Source organism: Manacus candei, unplaced genomic scaffold (genome assembly GCF_025592945.1).
Source record: "Manacus candei isolate 608988 ecotype Guabito, Panama unplaced genomic scaffold, ASM2559294v1 h1tg000007l, whole genome shotgun sequence".
In the NCBI taxonomy this organism is placed as follows: Eukaryota; Metazoa; Chordata; class Aves; order Passeriformes; family Pipridae; genus Manacus; species Manacus candei.
This window is the reverse complement of record NW_026138055.1, coordinates 5,055,001-5,079,017: the sequence shown is the minus strand read 5'-3', so window position 1 is coordinate 5,079,017 and position 24,017 is coordinate 5,055,001. Positions and strand designations below refer to the sequence as shown.

At 40.8% G+C, this 24,017-nt stretch overlaps 2 protein-coding genes across 7 annotated transcripts in view; one reads left to right on the top strand and one right to left on the bottom strand.

Moving 5' to 3' along the window:
• The window catches only part of SUPT3H (SPT3 homolog, SAGA and STAGA complex component), a 276,110-nt gene extending 268,044 nt beyond the window's left edge, over positions 1-8,066 (bottom strand). For 3 of the 6 annotated variants that reach the window (XM_051811711.1, XM_051811710.1, XM_051811715.1), the window contains exon 1: positions 7,831-8,066. In XM_051811711.1, the coding sequence (XP_051667671.1) occupies positions 7,831-7,848 (18 nt within the window). In that variant the 5' untranslated portion in view covers positions 7,849-8,066. The other 3 variants (XM_051811733.1, XM_051811743.1, XM_051811723.1) reach the window with 3 other exon arrangements.
• Positions 7,831-24,017, top strand: part of RUNX2 (RUNX family transcription factor 2) — a 181,049-nt gene continuing 164,862 nt past the window's right edge. Inside the window, exon 1 of the mRNA XM_051811550.1 lies at positions 7,831-7,934. The gene's annotated coding sequence lies outside the window, so the exon portion shown is untranslated. The remainder of the gene's footprint in view (positions 7,935-24,017) is intronic.

Sequence of the window (24,017 nt, the reverse complement as noted above, 5' to 3'; positions counted from 1 at the left end):
TCATTCAAAAGCAGAAGCACTCTCAAATCAATTTTCTTCAATAAGTACAGCTATCATGGAACTGAAAAGCCTACAGTAATCTTCAATGGGTCGATATACTGTATTTGTTTTAACTCCAAACTGAAATGCAGCTGTTTGCCATATTCTACAAAATGAATTCAGATGTTCAGATTAGGTCACAGATTATTTCAGTGTGCTGTATTTTAATCATGAACTCTAGAAAGAAGATAACTTCTGATTAACACTATCTGGACTGGTAATTATGAGTTTATATCCAAAGAGGTCCAGCTTTTATAAATTCTTTTCCCATAAGTAAAATATTACAATCAAGAGTATGATTGAAAATGCATATTAAAATGTGTATATAATCAATAATATATTTTAAAGCATCTCCTGCAATCTCAATGTCTTTTACACTGAAGAGTCACAACAGAAAACAGTACTTGTTCCATATGAATCAGCAGAACAAAAGAGTTCTCAGTTGAGGGAAACAAATTTTAAGTCATTTTTCATCAGGTTCAGACCCATCCCTCTCACCACAGTAAGACATCCAGGCAGACTTTCATTTCATAGCCCTCCTTCATGTCCATATCCATCCTGAAATAATCAAGTAGTACTAACTCACACTGACTCTTCTACAGTCAAAGAGATATCTGTATAACCCATCTACTTATTCAAGAGCAAGCTGAGAGATGTATAAAAATTGAAATTCCACTGCTCCTAAAATGTGAATTTAATATACAGGCTATACATTTAGCCAATAACAGCAAATCACAAAATCTGCAAGCTGACTCATATTATTTGGGACATACATAAAGCAGCCTTAACATACATATATATACACAGAGAGACAGAGAGAGAGAGAAATAGAGTCATAGAATAGTTTAGGTTGGAAGAGATCTTAAAGATCACTTCATTCCAACACCCCTGCTATGGACAGGAACACCTTGTTGCTCCAAAGTTGCTCCAAGCCCTGCTCAGCCTGGCCCTGAACATTTCTGTGATTGTGTAGCCACAGCTTCTCTGGGCAACCTGTGCCAGTGTCTCACCATCCTCACAGGAAAGAACTTCCCAATATATATAATCCTACTCTCCTAAAGTTTAAAGCCATTCCCTCTTATCCCATCATCACACACCCTTGTCCAAAGTCCCTCCCAGGCTCTCTCAGAGCCCTTTTAGGTACTGGAAGGTGCTGGGAGGTCTCCTCAGAGCCTTCTCTTCTCCAGGCTTAACAACATATACTCAGTCAACAAGCCTCTTGAAATATTGCTCAAATACTTTCACCAGCCACCATTGCCAAAATGTCACATGAAGATCCAAGAGAAAAGTGCATCCAAACAATCACTAGAGAACAGTCCTCTAAACACACAGTCTGAGTGACCTAAACCACTCAGGAAGAGCAAACATTAATAGTAATAACAGCTGTCACTTCACCAAAAGAAAACATCTAAGTCTAAACTGGGTCTGTTTAAAACAAAAGTGGATTTGCACAGATAGGCCAACAAAGGTGCAGAATTACCAAAAAACCCAGCACTGTCCTTGCATAACTTTTTGTACTGAATAACACAGAGCAGAATTTACCATCACAATGACTTAATTCATAAACATACATCTAATGTAGTTATCACATCAGTCCTCTTCTCTTGCCTTTCATAAACACATTTTGCATATAAACTGAAACCATGCAAAAATTTACAGACTGACAAATTTTCATTTATATAAACCCAAACAAAACAGGAAGGAAATAAAGGCCGAGATGACTATGAATTAACACAAAATTAAAATTAATGCTTTTGTTTTCACACTCTTTACTTCAGAGTAATTAGATTAACTAGTCTGCTGCCACTGAGTATTTCACTAGATGCATGGCCTCACCAGCTGACAAGAGTGTAAAGTAACAGTTCCGGAATTGGAGATGTAACAACTTAATTAAATACAGGAAATACAGATTTTTATTTTTTTTTTAGAGCATTTCTTTTAAAAAACAAAAACACAGCCACAACCCCTGCTGAACATGTGCAAGACCAGCTTTCTGAGTGTGCACTCAAAATTATTAAAAAACAAGAGAAGGTTAAACAAAACACCAATAATTAATTACCAAATGCATGAGTACATATATTGTTTTGCTTATCACCCACTCTTCCAGTAATATGGGAAAAGTAAAAATGAAAACACCAAGTCCTTAAGTTCTCCTGAGCTGTTCAAGTAGGCTGGAACTAGAAACACTCTAAAGGGTCACAGATATGCACAGGGCATGTATGGTCTGAATTTTACAAGACATTAATGATTCTAAGTATATAATGGAACTAGTTTATCATCCTCAAGCCTGTCCAGGTTAAAAAAAAAAAAATCAGCTTTTTTGTGCAACAATTAAGAAATGGCTTTGCTTACAGGCAATAGGAAAAATAATTTCCATATTTCCTAAACACCACCTCTTCAAAAGCCAAGTAGATAAAGCAAAGGCCCAAACTTTCAGGGAACAGTCAGACCAAATCTAGGATTAGGAGCAATCTGTGGGCGGGCAGTGACACATCTGCACCAGGTCTGCATTCAAGAATATTGTTCAAAGATGGGAATGCAATCTCAGCTTGCTTTAATTTTTAATTAATTAACAAAGTATCACAAAGCAAAATGCATGCACTATTCATGCTAAGGATAACACATGACATCTGCTGCTGCTGCTTCCATTTATTGCTTCATAGACTAGTTGCTTATGGTAGTTTTATTTTAAAGTGAATACCAAAAAGAAAAATTCATCTTATAGCTGTCAATGCCCAGCCCAGCTTTCACCACCCAGACAAATAAGCATCTCGTCTTTAACTGTGACACTCTTTCTTGGAACAAAACATGCCTGAAAAGCCCACACGAATACAAGGAACACAACTGAACATCATTCCCCCCTTTCCATTTAAAAGGCAACTCAGTCATTCATTCCCATGGAGAAGTTACAGAAGAAACATGCATGGCTGATAACGAAGGGAAAAACAAATTTACTAATACAAGTAGGCATAGATTTTGGTCCAAAGAATATGCATCTTAATGATTTTAAAACTCTTCAACATCCCTGGAGATAAAATAATCCTTCATGTTCATTTCTACATTTCATAATGTATCTTTGTGCATTAATTTTACTGAAGACCTTAAATGAAAGCAGTGAACAAGCACAATGCTCTCACTGACTTAGCTGGGAAAGAAAAGTCACTAACCAACCTCAGACTAAAATATACCCTTCTGACTTCACTGTGTGTAACAACTGCTGTTTTACTTGAAATTACTCGCATGTCCTCATATTTTAAGCTATTATTTGTCCACTCATGAGCTAGACAGGACAATTATTTAAGCTTCTTCTGAAACAGACCACAGAATGGTCTGGGCTACTGAAAGAATACAAATATACAGATGTGACTGTTTTACTTGAGACTGGGAAACACACAGCACAATCTTACATGAGAGCTCTGCCTCCACATCTGGAGATGTTTACAAACACTTCTCTCAGCATTTCTAGCTCCAGTCTAATCAGAGCTCTGTCCTTCCCCAGAAGTGATATATTTATTTTTAAGAAAGCAGGGAAAATTAATCTAATGTATATGCCCATCTCCCTCTGAACTGAACACGCACACTTTTTGTTCTGTGCCACATCTGGCAGTTAATGGCACTGCAAATTAAACATCAATTATTTTCTTTCCTTTATTTTGTTAAATGCTTTAACAAAACAGTGTAAAGACCAGACAACCTGTAACTAACAGCAAAGTTTCCACAGCTTTCAGGAGCTGGCTCCTATAACCATAACTTCATTTGGACTAGCAATTGTTTTTTCATAAAACATTAGTACTCTCACCCTTCCATACTAATTATTTAATAATTGTATAGAGATGCAATTTAGTGACCATGATCTTCCTGTGGGAACCACTGACAATTTTCAGTGAAGCAAACACAGGTCTGATGATAAAGAATACCTTCAAGTCACCAGGGACTTGCACACTTGACTCCAGCATGCAAAGATGAACAGGCCCCAAACTGTGACTTGCTCAGTATTTTGCTTATTCTGACAAGTAAAACATAAAATATTTATATGCAAAGGTCAAATTAGTTCTGCCAATATGCTTTACTGCTCATTTGCCAACAATGGTTCCCATCTACCTTTAGTTCCATCTAAAGTAACTTAAAAGTTTAAGGTTTTACTAATGCAGGTAGATTTTCTATAAAGCACAGCCAAGTCACCATTAGCCTTAAACTATATTTTCCTCAGTATAATTTCTCTCTCTAAACCTTCACCTGCCTTCATCTCCTTTCAAGGTAGCATTATCTTCTCAATCTCTTACACTGCTCACATTGATCCTCCTCTTTTCACATCACTCTGTGTTTGGTTCACTATTTGAAATGCAATTAAAATAATTTCTTAATATATAGTACCACCCTAACTTTAATTGAATATTCTGCCATATCAGGAATACCATCAAGTTAGGGCATCAATTTATCTATCCAAAATGTCTCACCAAAAACGAGCAGCCAAATACATAGGTGAGATTATATAAAATTCTCCTAATTCTTGTTGTTGAGCTGTTCCTCTCCTTTCAGAAATCAGTGCTAGCCATCAAAAGTAGAAATTCTCTAGAGGAGAAAATGTCTACCTCTGTTGTTCATTTGCACAACAGCTAATACAAGGAAAACTACAGGAAAAACAGCCATGGCTTTAAAATGTAAGTTGCAAGCACAAAAATTAGCTTTTAAAAAGCAGGTCTAACAGTATGTCAGTAACATTCAGGCCCTCCAACCCTTTCCAGAGATCTCTGTCACAGGTGATGACCAATAAGTGTCTATTAAAATGTATTCCTGTTCAGTCAAAAATAGACATTTTTCCCAGGTATACTCAGGAACTGGCTTAATTCTTACTATAATCTCTCAAATCATAAAACATTGAAGAGCTACGTTGATAATTTAAGTGCTTTTAAAAACCATGTGCTTAAGTAGCAAAGAAAAACGTGTGTGTTTTCAATAAAACATTTCAGCAAAAGCCTACTGGAAATCACCTCTTCCATGCAAGCTCCTGACCTCTTTTTCCATTACTGTTACTCCTATGACAGTTTAAGGAGCTGTGTGAACTAGAAACTTTGCAGCTGACTCTGTGAAAGTCTGATTGTCATCAAATGCAATACTTCAAACGTATGCAAAATACAGGGGTAGAGAAGAGCCAAAGATTATTTATAAATAGAAGTTTCACCAGTGTTAGCTTGCAAAAGAACACTTACTAAGGTTACTTCAAATTAGTAACGACTCCCTGCAGCACTGTGAGTGCCAAGTATCTGAAACACAGATTACAGACCAAATCAATACCATTTTCAGAACCTTTGACAGGCAGTTTTTCTGATCAGCTCCAGATAAGCTCATAACTGACTCACCACTGACTCGTTCCATGAGAGCAGAGGCCTGACTAGTTTCCTCCTCTGCACACACTTGTGTATCTACACATTTGGATATTTCACAACTGCAACAAGAGCATTAACTCAATTAGTTTCTATGGTATAATTATACACTGCTTGGGTTTGGCCTCATGCCTCAGAACACTCTTGCAATGATGACCTAGAAAGACACTGTCTAGCTGGTCTCACGGCCTGAGGGCATCACATCAGAGCAGCACTAACAAGGTGAACAATACTCACTGTTGCTCTACACTACTATATGTAGGCAATTCTTAAAACACTTGTAGCTTGCTAAATTACAGTTTGCTTACACTGACAAGTTACTAATTGACTAATCAAATCCCAGCCCCATTCTGTGCTACTCAGAATTGAGCCCATGAGAGTAATTCAGCTGGTTATGATGCTCAGAGGCTCAGCAAATAATCTAAATGCTACTGAATCTTTTTAAACCTTAAGTAATGTCTCCAAATCCACGTATTTTAAAGTCACAAGTAAAATGCCACTAATGCACTGAAGGATTTGTTGTTTACTTCTCAGAGACATGACTTGGAGTTCTTCCTCCTGCCTTTTTAGCATATTCTGGCAAGACCTCAAGCTTTTCTTCAGAACATCACAGCTAAGAATTTCTTTCTCTAACTGAAAGCTAACTTTTTCAAACTTTCACAAGCAGAGATGAGGCTTTCAGAAAAACTGTTAGAGTTGGAAATGCTACTTTTAACACTAACATTTCCACCTACATGGCAACAATACACGGGAGAAAAAGGAACCAAAATAAAACAAAATGTGATTTGCATATTAGTAACATGCAAATACAGGCCTGTGCAAAGTCCACTGAAGTTAACAGAGGGACTGACACTGCCTTCCACACCACTTGGATCTGGGCAGCACTGAAGAAAGATATGCAAAAAGGGAGAGAGGGAGGGTGCACTGTATCCCGCCAAGTAAGCACTGCTGCCTTAAGCCAAAGGGAAAGCAAGGCCTGTATCAAGAAAGAGAATGATGTGGGAGTTAGATCAAAGACTTCAAAAGAAAATGTAAGCGTATCACCAACACTGCTGCAAACCTTGAAACAGATTCACTCGTAGGAAATCAAACGTCTCACAATAAATCATTAGCACTAATGCCACACAGCAAACTTGGTTGCCCACAACATCAGGTTCCTGCCTCCCCTTCACACACACAGTAATATATGTTCTGCATGTATATTGTGTTTTGCATTCATCAACTACAAAGCATCCATTTGTGTAATTTCTAGGAACTCAGAAGCAGTTGATCTGTACATAGGAGGTATAAAAACATAGTGAGAGGAAAAGTCACTTAAAGCTAACATAGGGAAATATGCTTCTGGACTGTTTTTAGCATTTACCATTAATTTCTGAGAGGACTAATTTCTGTAAGGAATACCGTAGACCTTAAGTAAACATTCTGAAATATCAGGAATTACATCCATTTAGGGCATCAGTGTATGTATCCAACACTTCTCATTAAGAATGAACAGCCAAATACAGAGAATTACAATTAATAAACCACCACATCTGTTTGGGCAAAATAAATAAAATCCACTTCCTGTAGACAAAAATTACAAACTAGTAACACTTCGTAGCATCAGAGTGACACGAATAAATTAACAACCTGCAGCGCACTGCAGGCCAAAGCCTGGCCACTGTCACATAACGTTAAGAATATTTTTTAAAATAAGAAAAAGAGGTCCTAGAAACACCTTCCAGATTAGCTGCGAGGCGACAAACCAAGCAGGGCAGGGTCTGATGTAACACCACCCACGGACACCAGAAAACCCCGCGCCCCGGCCCCCCCCGCGCCCCGCAGGTACCGCGGGCAGGAACCGCCCCGTTAATGCTCCTGAAGGCCCCAACACCGAGCAGCCTCGCCAAGTTAATTAATAGCAACACACTGCCTAAGAGCGTGCCCTCGCTGGTGACTCACTCAAAGGCTCACCCCCGGGGAAGGATGGATGGATGGATGGATGGAGGAGGAGGAGGAGGAGGCGGCTGAGATGTGCAGGGGAGGAAGGATGGGAGGAGGGTGGGAGCAGCTTGTGGTGCCCGGTCCCCCCACCCCGTGTGCGGAGAGCCGAGAGGGGAGAGCGAGGGACAGGAACTGAACCTCGGTCTTTCCTTCTCGCCTGGACCGAGGCGAGAAAACGAGGGGGACGGAAAGCAGCGGCAGCTTCGCGCTGTTCCCGCCGCCGCCACGGCCGCCGAGGCAGGCACGGCGGGAGGGGGGGTAAAATGGCGCCGCCCGCGCCGGGGAGGAGCCGGTTCCGCCACAGCGGCCGCCCCGCACAGGGAAGGCGGCGGCGCCTCCCGGGGCGCGGGGAGGAGCCGGGGCGAGGCGGGGCCGCCACCGCGTCCTCCCGCCGCCGCTGCCGGCGCTCCCCTCAGCCGCTCACCTCGGCTGGTCTTCTCATCTCAACTCTCTCCTCAGCCGCTCCCCTCAGCCCGCCCCTCACAGAATCACAGGATCATTAATGCACATAAGTATCTCAAAAGGCGGGTGAGTAGAGGGTGGTGCCAGGCTCTTTTTGGTGGTGCCCAGTGACAGGACGAGGAGCAGTGGCCATAATCTAAAAACACACTATGTTTCGCCTCAACGTGAGGACGAACTTCTTTACAGTGAGGCTGGCAGGGCACCGGAAGGGGTTGCCCAGGGAGGTCATGGAATCTCCCTCTCCGGAGGCATTCCAAACCCACCTGGATGTGTTCCTACATCACCTGCTGCAGGTGACCCTGGTACCAAGAACACCAAGGTTGTGGGTTAGTCCTTGTATGGGCTATTTACTTAAGAGTTGGACTTGATCCTTGTTGGTCCCTTCCAACTCAGTATACCCTAAGAATTCTGTGGATCACAGAATCCCTTTGGTTGGAAAAGGCATCTGAGATCTCCTAATCCAACCTATGACCAACCACCACCCTGTCAACCAGACCATGGTACTAAGTGCCAAGTCTAGTCTTTCCTTGAACACCTCCAGGGTGGTTGTTGCAGGTGCTGCCCAAAGGGCCATGGCCACCCCTTCCTTCCCTGTCAGCGCTGGGCGGTGCTGGACGGCACTGGGAAGAGCTCCAGGGCTACTATGAGTGCCAAAATCTGGAGGATTTTGGGAAGAGGCGCCTGGATCCCCCTCAGGAGGGAGGTGTGAGCTTACATAGGTGTCTGGCTGATGAGGCCAGCCCGCCCTCATCTCTGCAGCTACAGCCCTGTACAGGTGTTCAAAAATAGCACAGTGTGAGCGACAGCGATCCTGGTTTGTCTTTAGCCTTCCAAGTACCACTGGATCCTTGCTATGGCATACCAAGTTGTACTGCTTCAACCATGCCATTAATTCTTCAAAGCTGTGCCAAGGAGGTTTAGATTGGACATTAGGAAGCATGTCTTTACTAAGAGAGTGGTCAAACACTGGAACAGCCGTCTGGAGAGGTGGTCGATGATCCACACATATCAGTGTATAAGAGGCATTTAGACAATCCCCTTAACAATTTGCTTTAACTTCTGGTTATCCCTGACATGGTCAGGCAGTTGGACAAGATGATCATTGTAGGTCCCTTCCAGATTAAATACACTGTTCTATGCTGGGATGATGAAAGGCCTTGAGGTGGTTATATATCTGTGTTTTCCTCTGATTCCTGGCAATGGTGGCTTTCCTTTTCCTGTGTCCTGTCAGCTCAATAGGTTGATGGGGAAGGGCATGACTAGGTGAGCTGGAGCATTAAGCCACCTTTCCTTTCATCTTTTAACCCTTCCTTTCTCCTTTCAACCTTTTCTTCCTTCGACACCTCCTAACTGTAGGTTTCTGTGAGTTTAGTTTGGTCTTTTCGCTCATCACATGCAGGTTTGTTAGGAGAGAGGCTGAAGTGTACCATGGTATAAACTGGAATTAATAAGTGGGACCAATAGAGGTAAATGGAATAACTGTTAGTGCTTTTTTCACCACCAAAAATCTTACTTTTCTTGAAAGTTTGCAGGGTGTATAAATTCCAGAGTTATGCTCTGTCTTCTTCTTTGACCTTCTCAGTCCCTCTCAACTCAAATTCCTGCCTACCCACAGAACAGGGTTCATATAATTTCTCCTAGGACTCATTCTAAGAAACTGACATCATAAGGACTTCATAATTTTATGCAAATCTTAGTATTTTACTTCTTTTTTTTTGGTGGGGGGGGAGTGGAGGATAAGAAAAAGAGGAAAAAGAAAGCTCTGGTAACCACTGCAATGATCTTAACACTCCAGGGGCTATCTGAATTCCACTTTATTACAAAGCCATCTTATTTTCTGTCTTTCTCTCTTAGCTTCCTTCTGCTACCCTTAGGTTGGGGTTTTTTTTTTTTTTTTGGCTACCATTCACTCCCAGTCCTTCTTACTGCTTCGTATAAACATTCTGCCAGTCCCCTCTGCGTTGCTTCCTCCCTGTTCCCACCTCCCACATCAGCTTCAGGAAGACGAGGTGATTCTGTGGCTGGCTGCCGAGTGCTGCCAGCCTCCCTCCCTTCTGCTGCTGCTTACGATTATGGAAGCAAAGCTGATACCAGCCCGAGCACTGACAGCAACAGGGCAAAACACCAAGATATTATCCTAGAGAACGAGAGGCCTTATGCTGCTGATTCTTGCCTGCACTGCAAAGTCTAGTGAGTGCTGCAAGGAGGATGCACTGAACTATTCCTTCCTGTTAGACATTTTAAAATATCTGGGCAGCCCCAGCCAAAGCAGGGTTACTGATGAGCATCCTGGCCAAAAGGAGAATCAAAGCATTCTGTCAAGTTGTGAAAGGTACTGCAGAAAAACTCAAGGCAACTCAAGTTTTTAGCCAAATTCTATGATTTGTCAAAACTTTACATTAAACTGAGGAAGGCAAGGCAGCATATTGCTGAGATTTCTATGCATAGTTTCGTGTATATCAGAATTGGTAGGACAGACTAATATGAAAACACAGACAAATAGAGAAATTACTACGCCAGTTCCATATGGTAATTTTAATAAGGGGATTACTAGGATAATGTGGTTAAGCATGTCCACTGTGAACTACATAACTTCCAGGAGCTTGGAAAGAGGCAGTGTGACTTGGTGAGGTGCCTGAAAAAGCACTGACAGAAATATTTTCTGACAAACTGTGTTGCTGTGCAGAACCCTTTTGCCTGCAGTGAGAGGTTACCAGTTCGGAAGGGATTGAAGCTGCTGCCCAGTGATGAGCTGAACTGATGAAAGAACATTTCCCCTGTTGCAACTTCTGTAGGTAATAACTCCTGGCAGAATAGTTGGACAAGATAGATACCTACTGGCTATGAAATCTGAAATCAATACAAAAAAATCTGCTAGAAGACAGGAGGAAAGAGGAGTGAGGTGTCCTTTCTAGTAGTGTGCCTTTCTCTAGCTCGTAAAAGTGCAGAGGCTGCTCGCTGCTTGGGTCTGAATTCTTACAATACTTCACTGAGAGGAAAAAACCTGATCAAGTTTTTGTTGTGCATTGTACAGAACCAAAAAAGGGCACATACAAAATTGTTTCCCCTTTCCAGGTCACCTTTCAGATCACAAGGTCATTATAAACTATCTCAGCACTTTTACAAGCTGGAGTCTGCTCAAACCATAATGCTTGCAAAGTTTCACTTTGAATAAGCCTGATTTTCTCTGTCATTTGTTTTCACTTTTTATTTCTCTGCAGAACATAAAAAGTCAGAAAAAGATTTTATTTTCCCCCTACATAGCATATAATTTACATCAATCATCCCAGGAGGTCAGTACCACTGGGGTGTCATTTAAATACAATGAATATAAAGTAATGAAGCTCTTGCTGGAGTGGATGGCCACAATTCTCAGAGAGGGAGAGAGTTTCCAAAGCATGTGGAGAAAACACAACGGGAGACCGAGTGAATTCATCACACCACAAAAATGTCTCCATCCTGTCGACAAAGTCATTAAACGAAAATGAACCATTGTTACTCCAGACACTCGCATTCCTTCGGCATAATAACCTCAGTATAGAGGCATCGGGGCAAGGAGAATTTGCACACACAGGAGAAAAAAAAATTCAATCTATTAAAAAAAAACATAATCCGGATTATGTAATGAAAGAAATCCTCCTTGCTCCAAAGAGGAGACGGAGCCTCTGTCGAAGCCACAACTAATAAGGAGCCTTATGCAGTGGTGCAGGGCGGTTTCTTCTCCTCCAGCCAACAAGTCAAAGTAAATGCCAACCCAGACAATTTTTTTCAGATAACTCACAAATTATGTTCTCCTTTAATTACACGAATGTTTCTACCCTTTGCTGATCCATAGCCACCCTGGTTTTTAAGATCCCTTGTTGAGATTTCCCCAGTACCATTTCCTTTTTTGTATTCATTTACTTCCAATAATTTCTTCAGTCTCCATTAAAGCAATCTGTGAGGAATGCAGGGATTAGAAGGGTTTGCTGTGTTCAATTTTATTTAATTTTTTGGCAAAGCGTGTCTGAATAGGAGAAAGTGTCACATGCCTACAGTAAATCACAGCATATACCAGTTTATGAAAATAGATTGTACTTCTGTGGATCTCCCTCAAGGAAATACCACTTTAAAGCAAACCACCATGCAGCCTCTGGTCAAAAAACATAGTGTTAGAAAGCTGCAGCAGAGATCCCTCCCTTTATTATAAATTATTCCATAGTATGGCAAAGTCCTCTTTGCCATACTAATTAAAACAGAAACTTGCTAATTAGATTACCACCTGTAATTGTCAAAACCATATAGGAATATAATATATAGATTATCTTTTTTTTTTTTGTTTTTGATACAAAAGCACTACCTTGATTTAAGCAAATAGTGAAAAGAAAATCTCTGTGTTATTTATTTTTAGTAACTGCACGGGAACAGGGAGCCTGCTCAAAAGTGAGCAGAGCTACTGAGGTAACACATGCCAGCAAACAGCAAATCATACCTGTTAATTACAACAAATATGCTCACAGACAACAGCAAGAATGCTATTTATCCATCATTTACAGCGACTGAAGTGCAGGGAAGGGAATTGGTTTCCTGGCAAATGTCCCAATTAATTGAGCATGCTATTTATTAGGGTGCTGATTAAAGTGTACTCTGCAATATAATAGTCGAGTATGAAGTTGCCAACTCTTATTCACTCCTGGCTTGTATGGATGAAAGCAGGAGAGTAGACTAGCACAATATGAAAATAATGATGCATTCCATGCCAAAATGCATTTAAGGCAATTCCAATGCCTGGAAATTAAAGACCTGGAGAGACAGAATTAGGTAGCACCATGATCTTGAGGATAGAACCTTATGTTGTGTAATCCAGTTGTGTGACCAAGACTTTCAACCTGTAGTAGCCATTTTGCACATATATTAACACTCCTCTCAGAAGCCAACACCGTAGGCACGCCCTTAAGTAAGCAGCATATGAATTAAATATAAAGCAAGATAAAAGCAGAGTTTTGTTCCTGACTGATCTGAATCAATACAGCTGAAGATAAACTACTTTAGAGGGGTCCTTTTCCCAGCCACCAACTCCTCCAGCCTCTCCAGTCAGCTGCCCTAACTGAGACTGTGGCTTAAGCAGTGTTTGTTTGTTGTACCCTTTTCAAAACCATGGCTTCCACAAATGAGGTTGGGAGTTTCCACACACAATCAAGGAGGCTTATGCTAATAATTGTATATATTATCTGAAGTAACGCTTGAGGTTTGATCTCAACCAAGATAACCACCAGAGCAAACCAAAATCATGATTTGTACCAGCGAAGAATTTCTTGGTCGTAGATCACTCCTAACTCACCTTGTTAGCACTGATGCAAGATCTGGGTAGAAGGCCCAACTGGCCATGATTATTAATTAACTTAATGAGTCTGTACTTGCTCTTTTTCCTACGTTCTTCCCACAAAGGTCACAGCATTTTGGCAATATCCTGCACTGCACCTCTATAGCCAGAGATATTCAAGGGTGACATCTATGGTTAGAGAGCTCTAAACCTCTATGGTTTAGAGCCAAAAGGCTCTAAAAACGGTGCAGTCTTTCTTACGAAACTGACTGTGCCCAAAAAAACCATGCAGCTTTGAAAGAGCACTCTGGCAGTATGCTGGATATCCTTGTCACCTAAAAATGAGAGCAGTAAAGAAGAGGCAAAGCTCCAATTCTCCAAAGCAAGGGAAAGAGCCAACTCTGTAGCCAGAGGCTCCTCCAGCTGGGGAGCAGGTAGCAGCTTTAGCTAATGGATCTCAAAGAGCTCACTGAAGCACAACATCAAGAGAGATTCATGACCCATATGATCACACCTGCCCATCACTCTCACTGTCCTGACTGTCAGCATTTCACTGAAACCACTGTGCTGCACAAAATGCACAACCAAAGTTAACCCCGACTGAACCAGAAGCACAGAGGATACTCTGGTAACAGAATGTATTCTGGCAAATACAGTAGCAGGAGTAGGTTTCACTGGAAGCCCAGTCACCATGGTTAGTGCAGGTTTCTGAATCCTTTGTATCCTCAGCAAAAACACATCTGGGCCATTTGCCACAGAGAACAGGTGGGATCCTCAGGTTAACCATTTCCAAATGACATGGTTAGATTATTATGGACTCCAGTCATAAGCCTTGGGAAGATAAGTGAGAATCAGGCAGAAGACTGAGCTTTCCTCTACAGAAAAAATATAAACAGAGGATATTAGTTCTTTCTGGATTGCATATTCATATAATGAAAGTTTCCAGAATCAGTCCATTCAAAACAGTAATTTCTTGACTTGCAGGAATAGTGCCAGCAATTTGCATCAAATTACTGCTGGACTGCAGAATAAATAACATCAGCCACAGGTTGCTAAAGGTTTAATTTCCTTAATGTTCTGAAACATGTTCATGTTATTTGACCATGCAGAGCAGGTAGAATGCTGAGTTTATGGTTCCCCAACACTTTTTATGCCTCAGCATGGGTACCCAGTGGTGGTAATCTGTCTACATTAGATATGAGATACAAGTGTATCAGAGAAGATTTTTTTTCCCCCTCTGAATAAATGTTTAAATATTTAGGGCCAAATTCCATTGCTAAACATATGAACACAGCTCTCTTTGAGCTCATTGGAGTGCATGTGTATCTAAGAGCAGGACTTGGCCCTTACGTTTTAGATTTTAGCAGTAAGCTTCCAATGTAAAATAACATGTGATCTGTAACACACAGGAAAGCAGCAAGAGCTAGTTTTAAAGGAAGGGTACAATTACATATTTCCGTCTTTCTTTTGGATAAGAAGCACTGCCTTCAGCAGAGTTCCTGAGAATGTTCTTACCTCTTCTCCAGACAGTCTTCCTTTTGTATAAGGTGCTTCTCTGGCAGCTTTGGTCATTCCTGTAGCTGGGAAACAGAGCGGGATAGTTTTTTTATTTCTTTGCTGCTTCTCTCCAATTTCCATTCTGCCAGTTTCAACGTAGTATCATGATGGAAAATACAGAGTCATTTTAAAATACGCTTACACTAATGAATTAGATACGTTTTTTAAATTAAGAAAAACTCAGGATGTTGATTTTAAACTATAGGCAGTGTGTTCAGATCAGCCAAAGGACATACCCAGTCACCCTTTCCAGTGAGCCAGTATTACAGCTGGGATCAGCTAAAGCATTTTTACTGGGAACTGCTGCAGAGTGCCAATACAGAGCTCTTGAATCTGGAGAGTTTCTTTCTCTATTCTTGCTATGTCCTTTATCTCTCTGTTTAAAAGTAAAGCATCTACATTTTTGAGTGTCCATTTTATTTTTTAAGGTTCACATTCACCTAACATCCAGGGCCAGGAAAGACAAAGTATGACTGCATGGCCATGGTACTCATGCAATATTGTGGGAATGCCATGGGACATGTGGTCTGACAGAAACCTGTACCAATGCCAAAAAAAAAGAGATAATTCAAAAAAAAATATATTCCCTGAGTATAAGCACAGTGATTGACCCCTCTGAATTTTCTCTAGGGTTTCAAAATTCCTCAAAAATTACTTTCTCCCATCTAATATAGCTCTGGGTTTTATCATTTTCAAAAAAATACTCTGTTATCAACTCTGTGAGCGTACTGAACAGTTCATATATTATAGTGGGGTTTGTGAGAGTCGAGATCTTGTTGAGGATTAAAGTTTTTGAGGGATGGAAGGTTTTTGGAAGACTCCTTATGAAGTTAACTGTCTACCTTAGGTTCTTTTTCTGTGGTAATCTGCTAATGCTGGTGGCATCCAGCACAGCAGAGAAAGATCTTGCACAGTTTTAAAGTTTTACAGATGCAATTATATGTGAGAGTGAGCTGCTAGCTTCCTCCAGTCTCTTTAAAATCATGCACAGATAGACAGACAGACAGACAGATTAAACATTAATCCTCCTAAAAATGTTGTTCCATTTGTGGCCAAAATACTATTTTATGGCATTCGTTGCAAAGGTCAACTAAAAGTTGTTCTGTACAAAATAGCATCTTCTTTTATCTGTTTGAAAAATAACTTCTGCTTCAGTTTCCTTCCTCATGTGCCAGCTTATTCTTTTTCTAATTGCAAAAATAAACGCCATAGAAAAAGAAAACCTCTGGTACAATCCACTTCTTTTATGTTGGTTCCCCAGATCTGGTCAATTATTAATGAACATCTGAGAAGCAGAGATGCCTGATCCAGTCTGGTTTGGCAAAATAGTTCTTATGCTTTTTCACATGAGCTCAGAAGAGCACATAGTGTGTGAAGGGGCTGCAAGATTTGGCATGAATTATTATGTCAGCAGCTTCACGTGGTGAGAGTATTGATCACTTGCCTATAACGTGGGTATTTTCTTCCACTAACTGTTCTTGGAATTAGGCAGCATAATCTTTGACAATTGGCTTGTGGCCTTGAATTCTGTATTTATGTAGATGATTAAAAACCCTGCTCATCATCTGGCATCCTGCACGTGTACACCAGCACAGAAAGTCCCAGGCCATGCTGTCATTGCAGACTTTGCCCTGTTGCAGATTTACTGAACTGGTCCTTTAGGAGCATTGATATTTTAGTAGGAGTGTACCTACCCCAGAGAAACAACGTGTTTTTGACAACTGCTGTCAAAATGCCCACCCACTCTCCACACACCTTGGAGTAGTGTTGAAAACAACTTCTCTTCCAGTGCAGACAAAGTCAGTGAGTTCAACACCTATTGTAACTAATTCTTCTCTGCACTCCAAGGCAAATCCTGTGTAGGCAGGTTGTCCCATGAGCCCTCAACAGGCATGATTTGCTACAGTAAGCAATGAACCTACCTGACCTTGTCCACACCAGTGAGGCAGCTATTTCTACTAGTACTTGAGTGGATCTGAGGGTGGAAAACTATTTTCGACACCCCTCATCAGAAACAGATCATTTTTCTAGAGGAGGCAAAGTTCCAGTGACATTACAGGACCCACATGCTGAAGTGCAGTGGGGTGAGTTAAGGACATGGAATCATCACTCAGGAAGGCACTTGCTCATTTTAAATTCAGAATATTTTTGTTGTGGAATGGTATTTCCTAAAGTTTGTATTGATAATTTCACATATGATAGAAGAAAATAAGTAAACATATTGTGTGCATCTATTAAATTGGGTAGACTTAATAACAACCCAGTTCCCCTTTCACACCAGTGCAAATCAAGAGGGGTACAGCTAAAAATGGCTGAGTTACTTGCACATGAGAAACACTTGTATTTCTGAAAACATTATATAGCTTCTTCTCACTTCTTCTTCTCACTTAATTGTCATGATTGCCTAAAATTGCCTAAAAAAAGTTGTATCTCTATTGGACCCAGAGCAGAAATGAGGGAGAGGAAGGGCAGCAGGGAAGGAGCATAATTATGGGAGTACAAGGTGGGCAGCCAGGAGAAGCAAAGTGTCTGTCTCATTTACTCTGAGATAGAGAGCAAACAGCTTTCAGACTTACTGAACATTCTGGACACACTGAGAGCTCTCTGTTTATTTCAGATGTGTAAAATGCCATAACTTGCCAGTAAATGGAGCTAGGCATGCAAGTGCATGCATGAAGATAACATATTAGTTACAAGAATTATAATTGTCCTATCATTATCTTTTCTTTCTTTCCTGAACCAGAGTGAATGTGCCATAATCTAGCAAGAATCTCATGATAAGTAATGTCAGAAATAGCTTTTTTTTTCTTTTTTAGTTGCCAACTGTCTATTTAGAAATAACATCACCCCTTACTGTAACCTTCCACATAAAAGCAACACGAACAGTAATGTCTCTAAGCAAGAATGAATGATTGGCTGCAGATTCTTTACCAAAAAGGGAGTTTATTTACTCCACACAGGTCATAAATTTCCTTAGAAAAACGATCAGTGGTAATCTACATGTGGTGTTTAGTAAATAGAGCTTTCCTCTGCTTCCCTCAGTCCATGTTCTTCAATTGTCAAAAACAGTGGAAGACGGTTTTCTTGTGCCTAAAAACACAAATTATTCCAGCTCTTTAAAATGTAATGGAAATAATGAGCTGAAAGGCTTGACATGTTCTTCACCAAGATGGACATTTAGACATGAAAATATGAAAGGATAAGGCAAGTAACCCGAAGCAGCAAGTTAGCTAAAGGCTTCCTCTGCTTCTCTTAAGTGAAGCAGCACCTTATTCCATGAAGACTCCCACTGAAATCAGTGGAACTGCAGACAGAATAAGGTTTTTCTTTCTTTCTCACCAAGGAGGAAAGAAAAAAAAAAAAGAAAGAAAGAGGGTGGGATCTGCCTTTTCATGTAACGGGCTTTTATCTGCTCAGAAATCGCACTAACCTCAGGGTGCCAAGCACAGTATCTTTGAAAGCATTCCAGGGATGGGAAGAGCTTCTCTATCTTCTCCTCTACAAAGAGAAGCTTGGTAGTAATGAGAGCTGCTGTGGTCTTCCAAGAAAGGTTTTATATCTGCTTTGCCCCCTCTGAGGACCTCTTACTTGTTCCCCCTGGATACTTCCAGGTTATGCTGTTCTCAGGCACATGGTGTGACTCTTGGGGATGGTCCTGTGCAGGGCTAAGAGTTGGACTCAATGATCCTTGTGGATACCTTCCAACTCAGCATTATCTGTGATTCTGTGATTCTTATGTTTAAATTAGGAAAACTGCTGCGTGATACTCCATCCATCTGAGTGACTGCCTTCACGATGAGTTTTGCCATGAAAAGACAGAAGGATTCTCCCTTGCTTTTCAATATGTGCATTTAATAAACTATCTAAATATTTATAAGGTAAACTAGAATAATAAGTTTTGGTATTGCATCACATAAGCTCCTAATATCATAATACTCCTAATATCCCCAGGTCAAAGAACCTCATTCACATTTGAATGTCTGGTGTTAATGCTGAAGATTTTAATTATTCACATTCCTTCTAAGGCCTGACCAGCCTTTGAAACAAATTGTTTAAAACTTATCATACTTTTCATAACTGAATGATGAAGTGTGTTGTGAAAGAAATGTCCAGAATTTGTTCATGACTACTTTTTTCTCTCACTTCAAAACAGACTATTTAAAAAAATCTGTAGAGAATTTTGACTTCTGAACTAAGAGTACAAGCCAGATTTCAGCCTGTAAGGAATTTTTATGGTTGAATTATAGACTTCTAAAAGACACAATTTAAAACTGAACTTCTGACAGTCATTCTGATCATATTTTTTATAAGCCACTATTAACTAGGATGAGACCTTAAAGGAGGAATAGATCCCATCTCTATCTGCTGACTCAAGAGTTTCTTATCCTTTCCTCTTAAGCAGTGCAACCTACTGTCAGGGAGAATGTTGGTCAGACTAGACTGACTACAGATCCAACCCAGTCTAGCAAGCCCAGTGCTGCTGTGGAGGCTTTGCAAAATGTAGCTGCCAACTCCTCCGTCTGGACTGAGCACGCGCAAGCAAAACCTCAACAATTTTCAGCAGCTTCTGACGCGGCCAAGCTCGGGTGGATCCTTTTGGTCAAGGGTAACGAAAGGAACTTATCTACTTTTTCCTCTTTATTCTTCTCTTACTCAGTAAAACTTCCCAACCCAGCTCTGAAATAGGTATTGGGATGAAATTTTAAACTACTGTGAAACAATGTGTTTTCTCTTAATGCCGATCTTAGAAGCAGCAGAAATATTTCTGCTGCAAGTTTCCAAAAAATTCGGCTTGAAGCAGACTCAGGATTGAAAAGCTCATCCTGAACAGCTAGAAATTGGCAACATTACATGAGTGAAAACAAGGTCTTATACTGGAAAGTGGCAGACAAGCTTAACTGCAGATACTGCTGGCAGCTTCACCTATAATATTTTTTCTGCCAGATCTTTGTCTTTTATTACTAGAGAGAATAATTCCTGTGATGTCTAATGTTTTGTCATCTGCCCTTATGCCTTGTTTTTGGACTGATGTTGTTGTCTCCTGTGACTTGGCTGCCAATTCCACAACAGTCCACTAAGGGATTGATCCTGTTCTGTCTCCAAACCCACGGTCTTGAGGCCACACCTGATGTGGGGCACACACATATTTCTGCTCAAATGTAAGCAGGATGCTCAGCATTTTCAGGATTACAGTATGTCATAACATAAATATGATTATATTCTTGATGCTCTGGTCTGGCCTGAGTGAACTTTCAGGAAAGAAAAGACAAAAATAATTTTTATGGTTCTCAAAGAGTTGGTTTGCTGTGTCCATTATGCTTATTCTACATTTGCCATTACCATATGCTTCCTTCTTCTATTTCACTCCTGTGAAACCTGTACCACTTCTTCCAAAGTTATGTGTTTTCATCCTTTTTAGAGCAAGCCTGTCACTATTTGGGGTTTTTCTATTGTTTCCAGTGTTAGTAACAAAGAATTTTTTTCTGCAATCCATGTTATTGAGAATAGATTTAGAATGGGAATCCTCACCATTGCAACACAGAGAGAGTAAAGGCAAGGATCTGGTGCTGTGCTTGTGGTTGGAAGCATTAAAAACACCTCTCCCACTCAAAATTGACTTACATCTTGTAGTATCTTCTGTGTGAGCTTTATGGAGCTTTTATCTGGCCAGAGCGCACTTCATTAGACTCTTAAAAAACAGCATGCAAAATTTAGGGACTCTGCAAGGTTCCAAATATATAAAACCTTTTTAATTACAAACAGTTATACCACCCACTTTCCCCACAGTAAGTCAAGGGAACCAGTTTTCACTGTCAACAGAAAAAATAGCCACAAAGTTTCTGTCTCATGCTGCTTTTATATATGCTGAAATAAGGAAAAAAAATTTTAAGTTCTCATTTTTTAGCCTTTGTATTTCTAAAACAACATACTGCTTATATGTGATTTCATCCAAGGGAGAAAAACTGTATTTTTCCTCTTTATTTACACAGAAGCTGGGAGGAGGATTAATGGAAAGGGACAAAGTTGGTCTTACCATGAAAAAAAAAAAGTTTGTCCCTAACTATGAGGACCCTAACTACCTTCTACAGTTAATTTTTAGTTTGCCTGTTGCAAGCAAAAAAAAAAAAAAAAAAAAAAGAATATAATATATAATTTATTTAAGAGAGACAGACCATACATTTTTCTAATCCTACTACACATCCAGGTTTTTACTGCCAGAAAGCACAGGCCATACTTTCTCTTTCAAACGCTGTTACAAGATGACAAGTGGGCCGAGGTTTCTTTCCATCCCGATGATGATGACATGGTCGTTTGCTGCTTTAAACCTCCCTGAAATACACACCGTTCCAATGGGGCATAAGAGGCTGCAGACAGGGAGGGAAATGGGAGAACTCCAAGGTAGGACCCACACCTAGGCTGGAAGTCCCTGCTTATTAGAGAAGCAGAAAATACATCATTTAGGAAAAATTCAGAAGCAGTAAGTGTTTGCTTTTTTGCTTGTGTAGAGTGTGTTTCCCCGCGTGCCGTGGAAAAGCTGACAGCTTTTCAGCAGTGACACAGCAGGTTTCCTACCAGCTTTCAGAATTCAAGCATTTTTTTTTCCTGGTATTACTGAATGCTGAGCCCTGCTCATCTTTGGACTTCTAAGAATTCAACACATATTTTTCCATCTCAAAAGGTATATGGTCATAGTTAATACCTTGTTTTATACTGAAGGAAAACTTGCTAGAAGTCTTGTCTGAGATCCCAGAGCATTCAGATCAAATCCTGAGACAGAACACTGTCAAAGCTCTCAGTCCTCACTTCCTACTGAAAATACTTGGGGAAAAAGTAGTATTCTCAAGATTGATTTTTTTCTTAATGTAATCATTTTCTAGCCTGTCTTTCAAACCTTTATGCTTCTGTTTGTATTGGGCACTATAAACACTAAAAACCTGTGCATGGTGCTGAAATATTAAATGCTTTTGACTGATTTCAGGACACAAACTTCTTTTATCTGGGCTGTAAATCAACGGGGCAGGGACACAGTAGTCAAACAAACCGTAGTAGTCCCTAGTCTGAGTAAGAATGCTGTAGTTACAGAGCTCATTACCACACGCCTACTTAGCAGACCGAGTAACGTGCTAATCTAGAATTACTATTTGTCATACTTAAGAAAAAGCAAAGAATAGCTGGGCAAACAGTCAACTTCCAACCAAAGTGAAAGTAAAGCACTGCCAAGAGACACTGGAGCTTATCTTGCCCCTACTGAAATGAATGGAAACTTGGGCAAAACCTGCTCTAGCATTAAGTTTACTTAAGTTCACATATTTTGGCTCGATGCACTCTTCACGAGTGAATAAAAAACTTTGGGAAGGTAGATGTTGGAAAGGAGAATATTGGCAATTCCTTCACTATAGTAATAATTGCTGACATTGCTGTAGTCACTCTGGCTAAAAATATCCAATACAATAACAAACCCAGTGAACCCATTCATTTATTCCTGTTACACAAAGGCTATTTGCATACATAGAAAGGCTCAAAATAAATTCGGTATTCCTCATATTTCCAGCACATTCCAGCCCACCAAGCTGGCATCGAAACTATTTATTTAGGGAATGTCATCCAGGTTAGAATGTTTCATATCTGATAATTATTTTTCATCTGAGCATGCAGTGCTTACAACTGGTGCGTGCTGGGCCCATGCTTTATAAATGTGATGGTAAACAAACTCAGTGCTCTTTAAAACATTATCTTTTTGTCCAAAAGCAATCTAATTATGGCTGTATTCATAACACAGTTAAAAGTGAGAAAGCTTAAAGAAAATTTAAATTGCAGCAAGGGCAGCCGTACCAATGAAAATCCGATTTTGTAAAGTGGATCTGAAGGTGTTTGTGAAGACGTAACTTGCAGCGCAAGCACATTTTTTTCACCAACCTCCTACAATTCTCTGAGATCTTAAAATATGACCCATTTTGCAACTGGTGCTAAAATTCCAAGAAGTTCTGAAATAAAACCCGAGGAAAGTCGAACAGCAGGGTTGCTCTCCATTTCAGCCAAATCCAAGCCAATGTTCCAGATTATATATATCATAACATGAATGACTTCTTCTGAAAAATGCCATCCAGCTTTTATGTAGGTCCATAAACATTACTGGTACTTTTATTAATTTGTCCATAACCATTTAAATAAAATCCTCGAGCTCTGAGCTGTGATCTGTTCCAGGCTGTAGTAAGTTCCTGTTAAACGTGTAAATGTTCAGCAGAAAGATATTTTTGCACAGAGACTGAAAATCAGCTGTGCCAGATACCTGAAACTTTGTTAGGGCGTTCAGTGGAAAATTTTATTTCGACATTATAAATAACCCTGGACTATTTTAAGTGACCTTAAACTGGTAGCTTCCAATGGCTTAGTTTAGTTTATCCTAATTAACTTTTTATTTTATTTTAGTAGGAAGACAGGCAACTGTAACATTTTTGGTGTGACTAATTAAAAGTGGAAACGTATCTTCTAGTTTGAAATGAAATAAATCATGATTGTCAGGCTTATATAGCATTTGGTTATAAAACAATCTCTCGCCTTCTTTCTAGTGCTTTTGGAATGGCTCTTACGGGGTGTGTTAGAGCCAGCTAAGGAGGGGGTGGAGAAAGCCAGAAGAATCTATGGACATAAACATTTTACCAAAATAATTATGAAAAAATGTATTTTCTGTATCGCAACCGTAGCAAACCAGAGCTTCTGCATATCTACCAGTCCGTATAGGTGATGAGTAATTGTGCTTTGGAGACGCATGTGGCCACTTCTGGGGAAAAGCGGATCCCTGTGGTTGTCGGGGGAAGCGGGGCGAGCTCGGGAGGGCTTTGCAGCGTTATCCGCAAGGATCGGATTTTCACAGCGGGGTGGAAAACTTCCAGAGCCCCTCCAACCTTGGACCGGGGAAAGAAAAAAAAAGAAGTGGGGGAAAGAAAGGAAATAAAGCAGAGGGCACAGATCCCTGCGGGGCAGTGGGTCGGGGGGTGCCGCTCCCCGGGGGAGGCGTGGGAAAGCCGCGGGGCGCAGGGATGGAGGGATGTTGGCGGAGCCGGGGCTGGGCGGGCGCGGAGCGGGGCCGCAGCCGCGGTGCGCGGAGCGAGAGCTCTCCCCTGTGACCGATCGGCGGAGCTTGCGGGTTGTTCTGCTGCTCCGGAGCCTCTGCTCGCACCTCCTCCCCGGCACAGCCGGGGTTTGCCCGGGGGGGCAGAAATTGGGGGGGTAGGGGGTGTAGGAGGGCGCGGGGGGCAGCGCTGCCGCACGGCGGGAGGAGGGCGCGG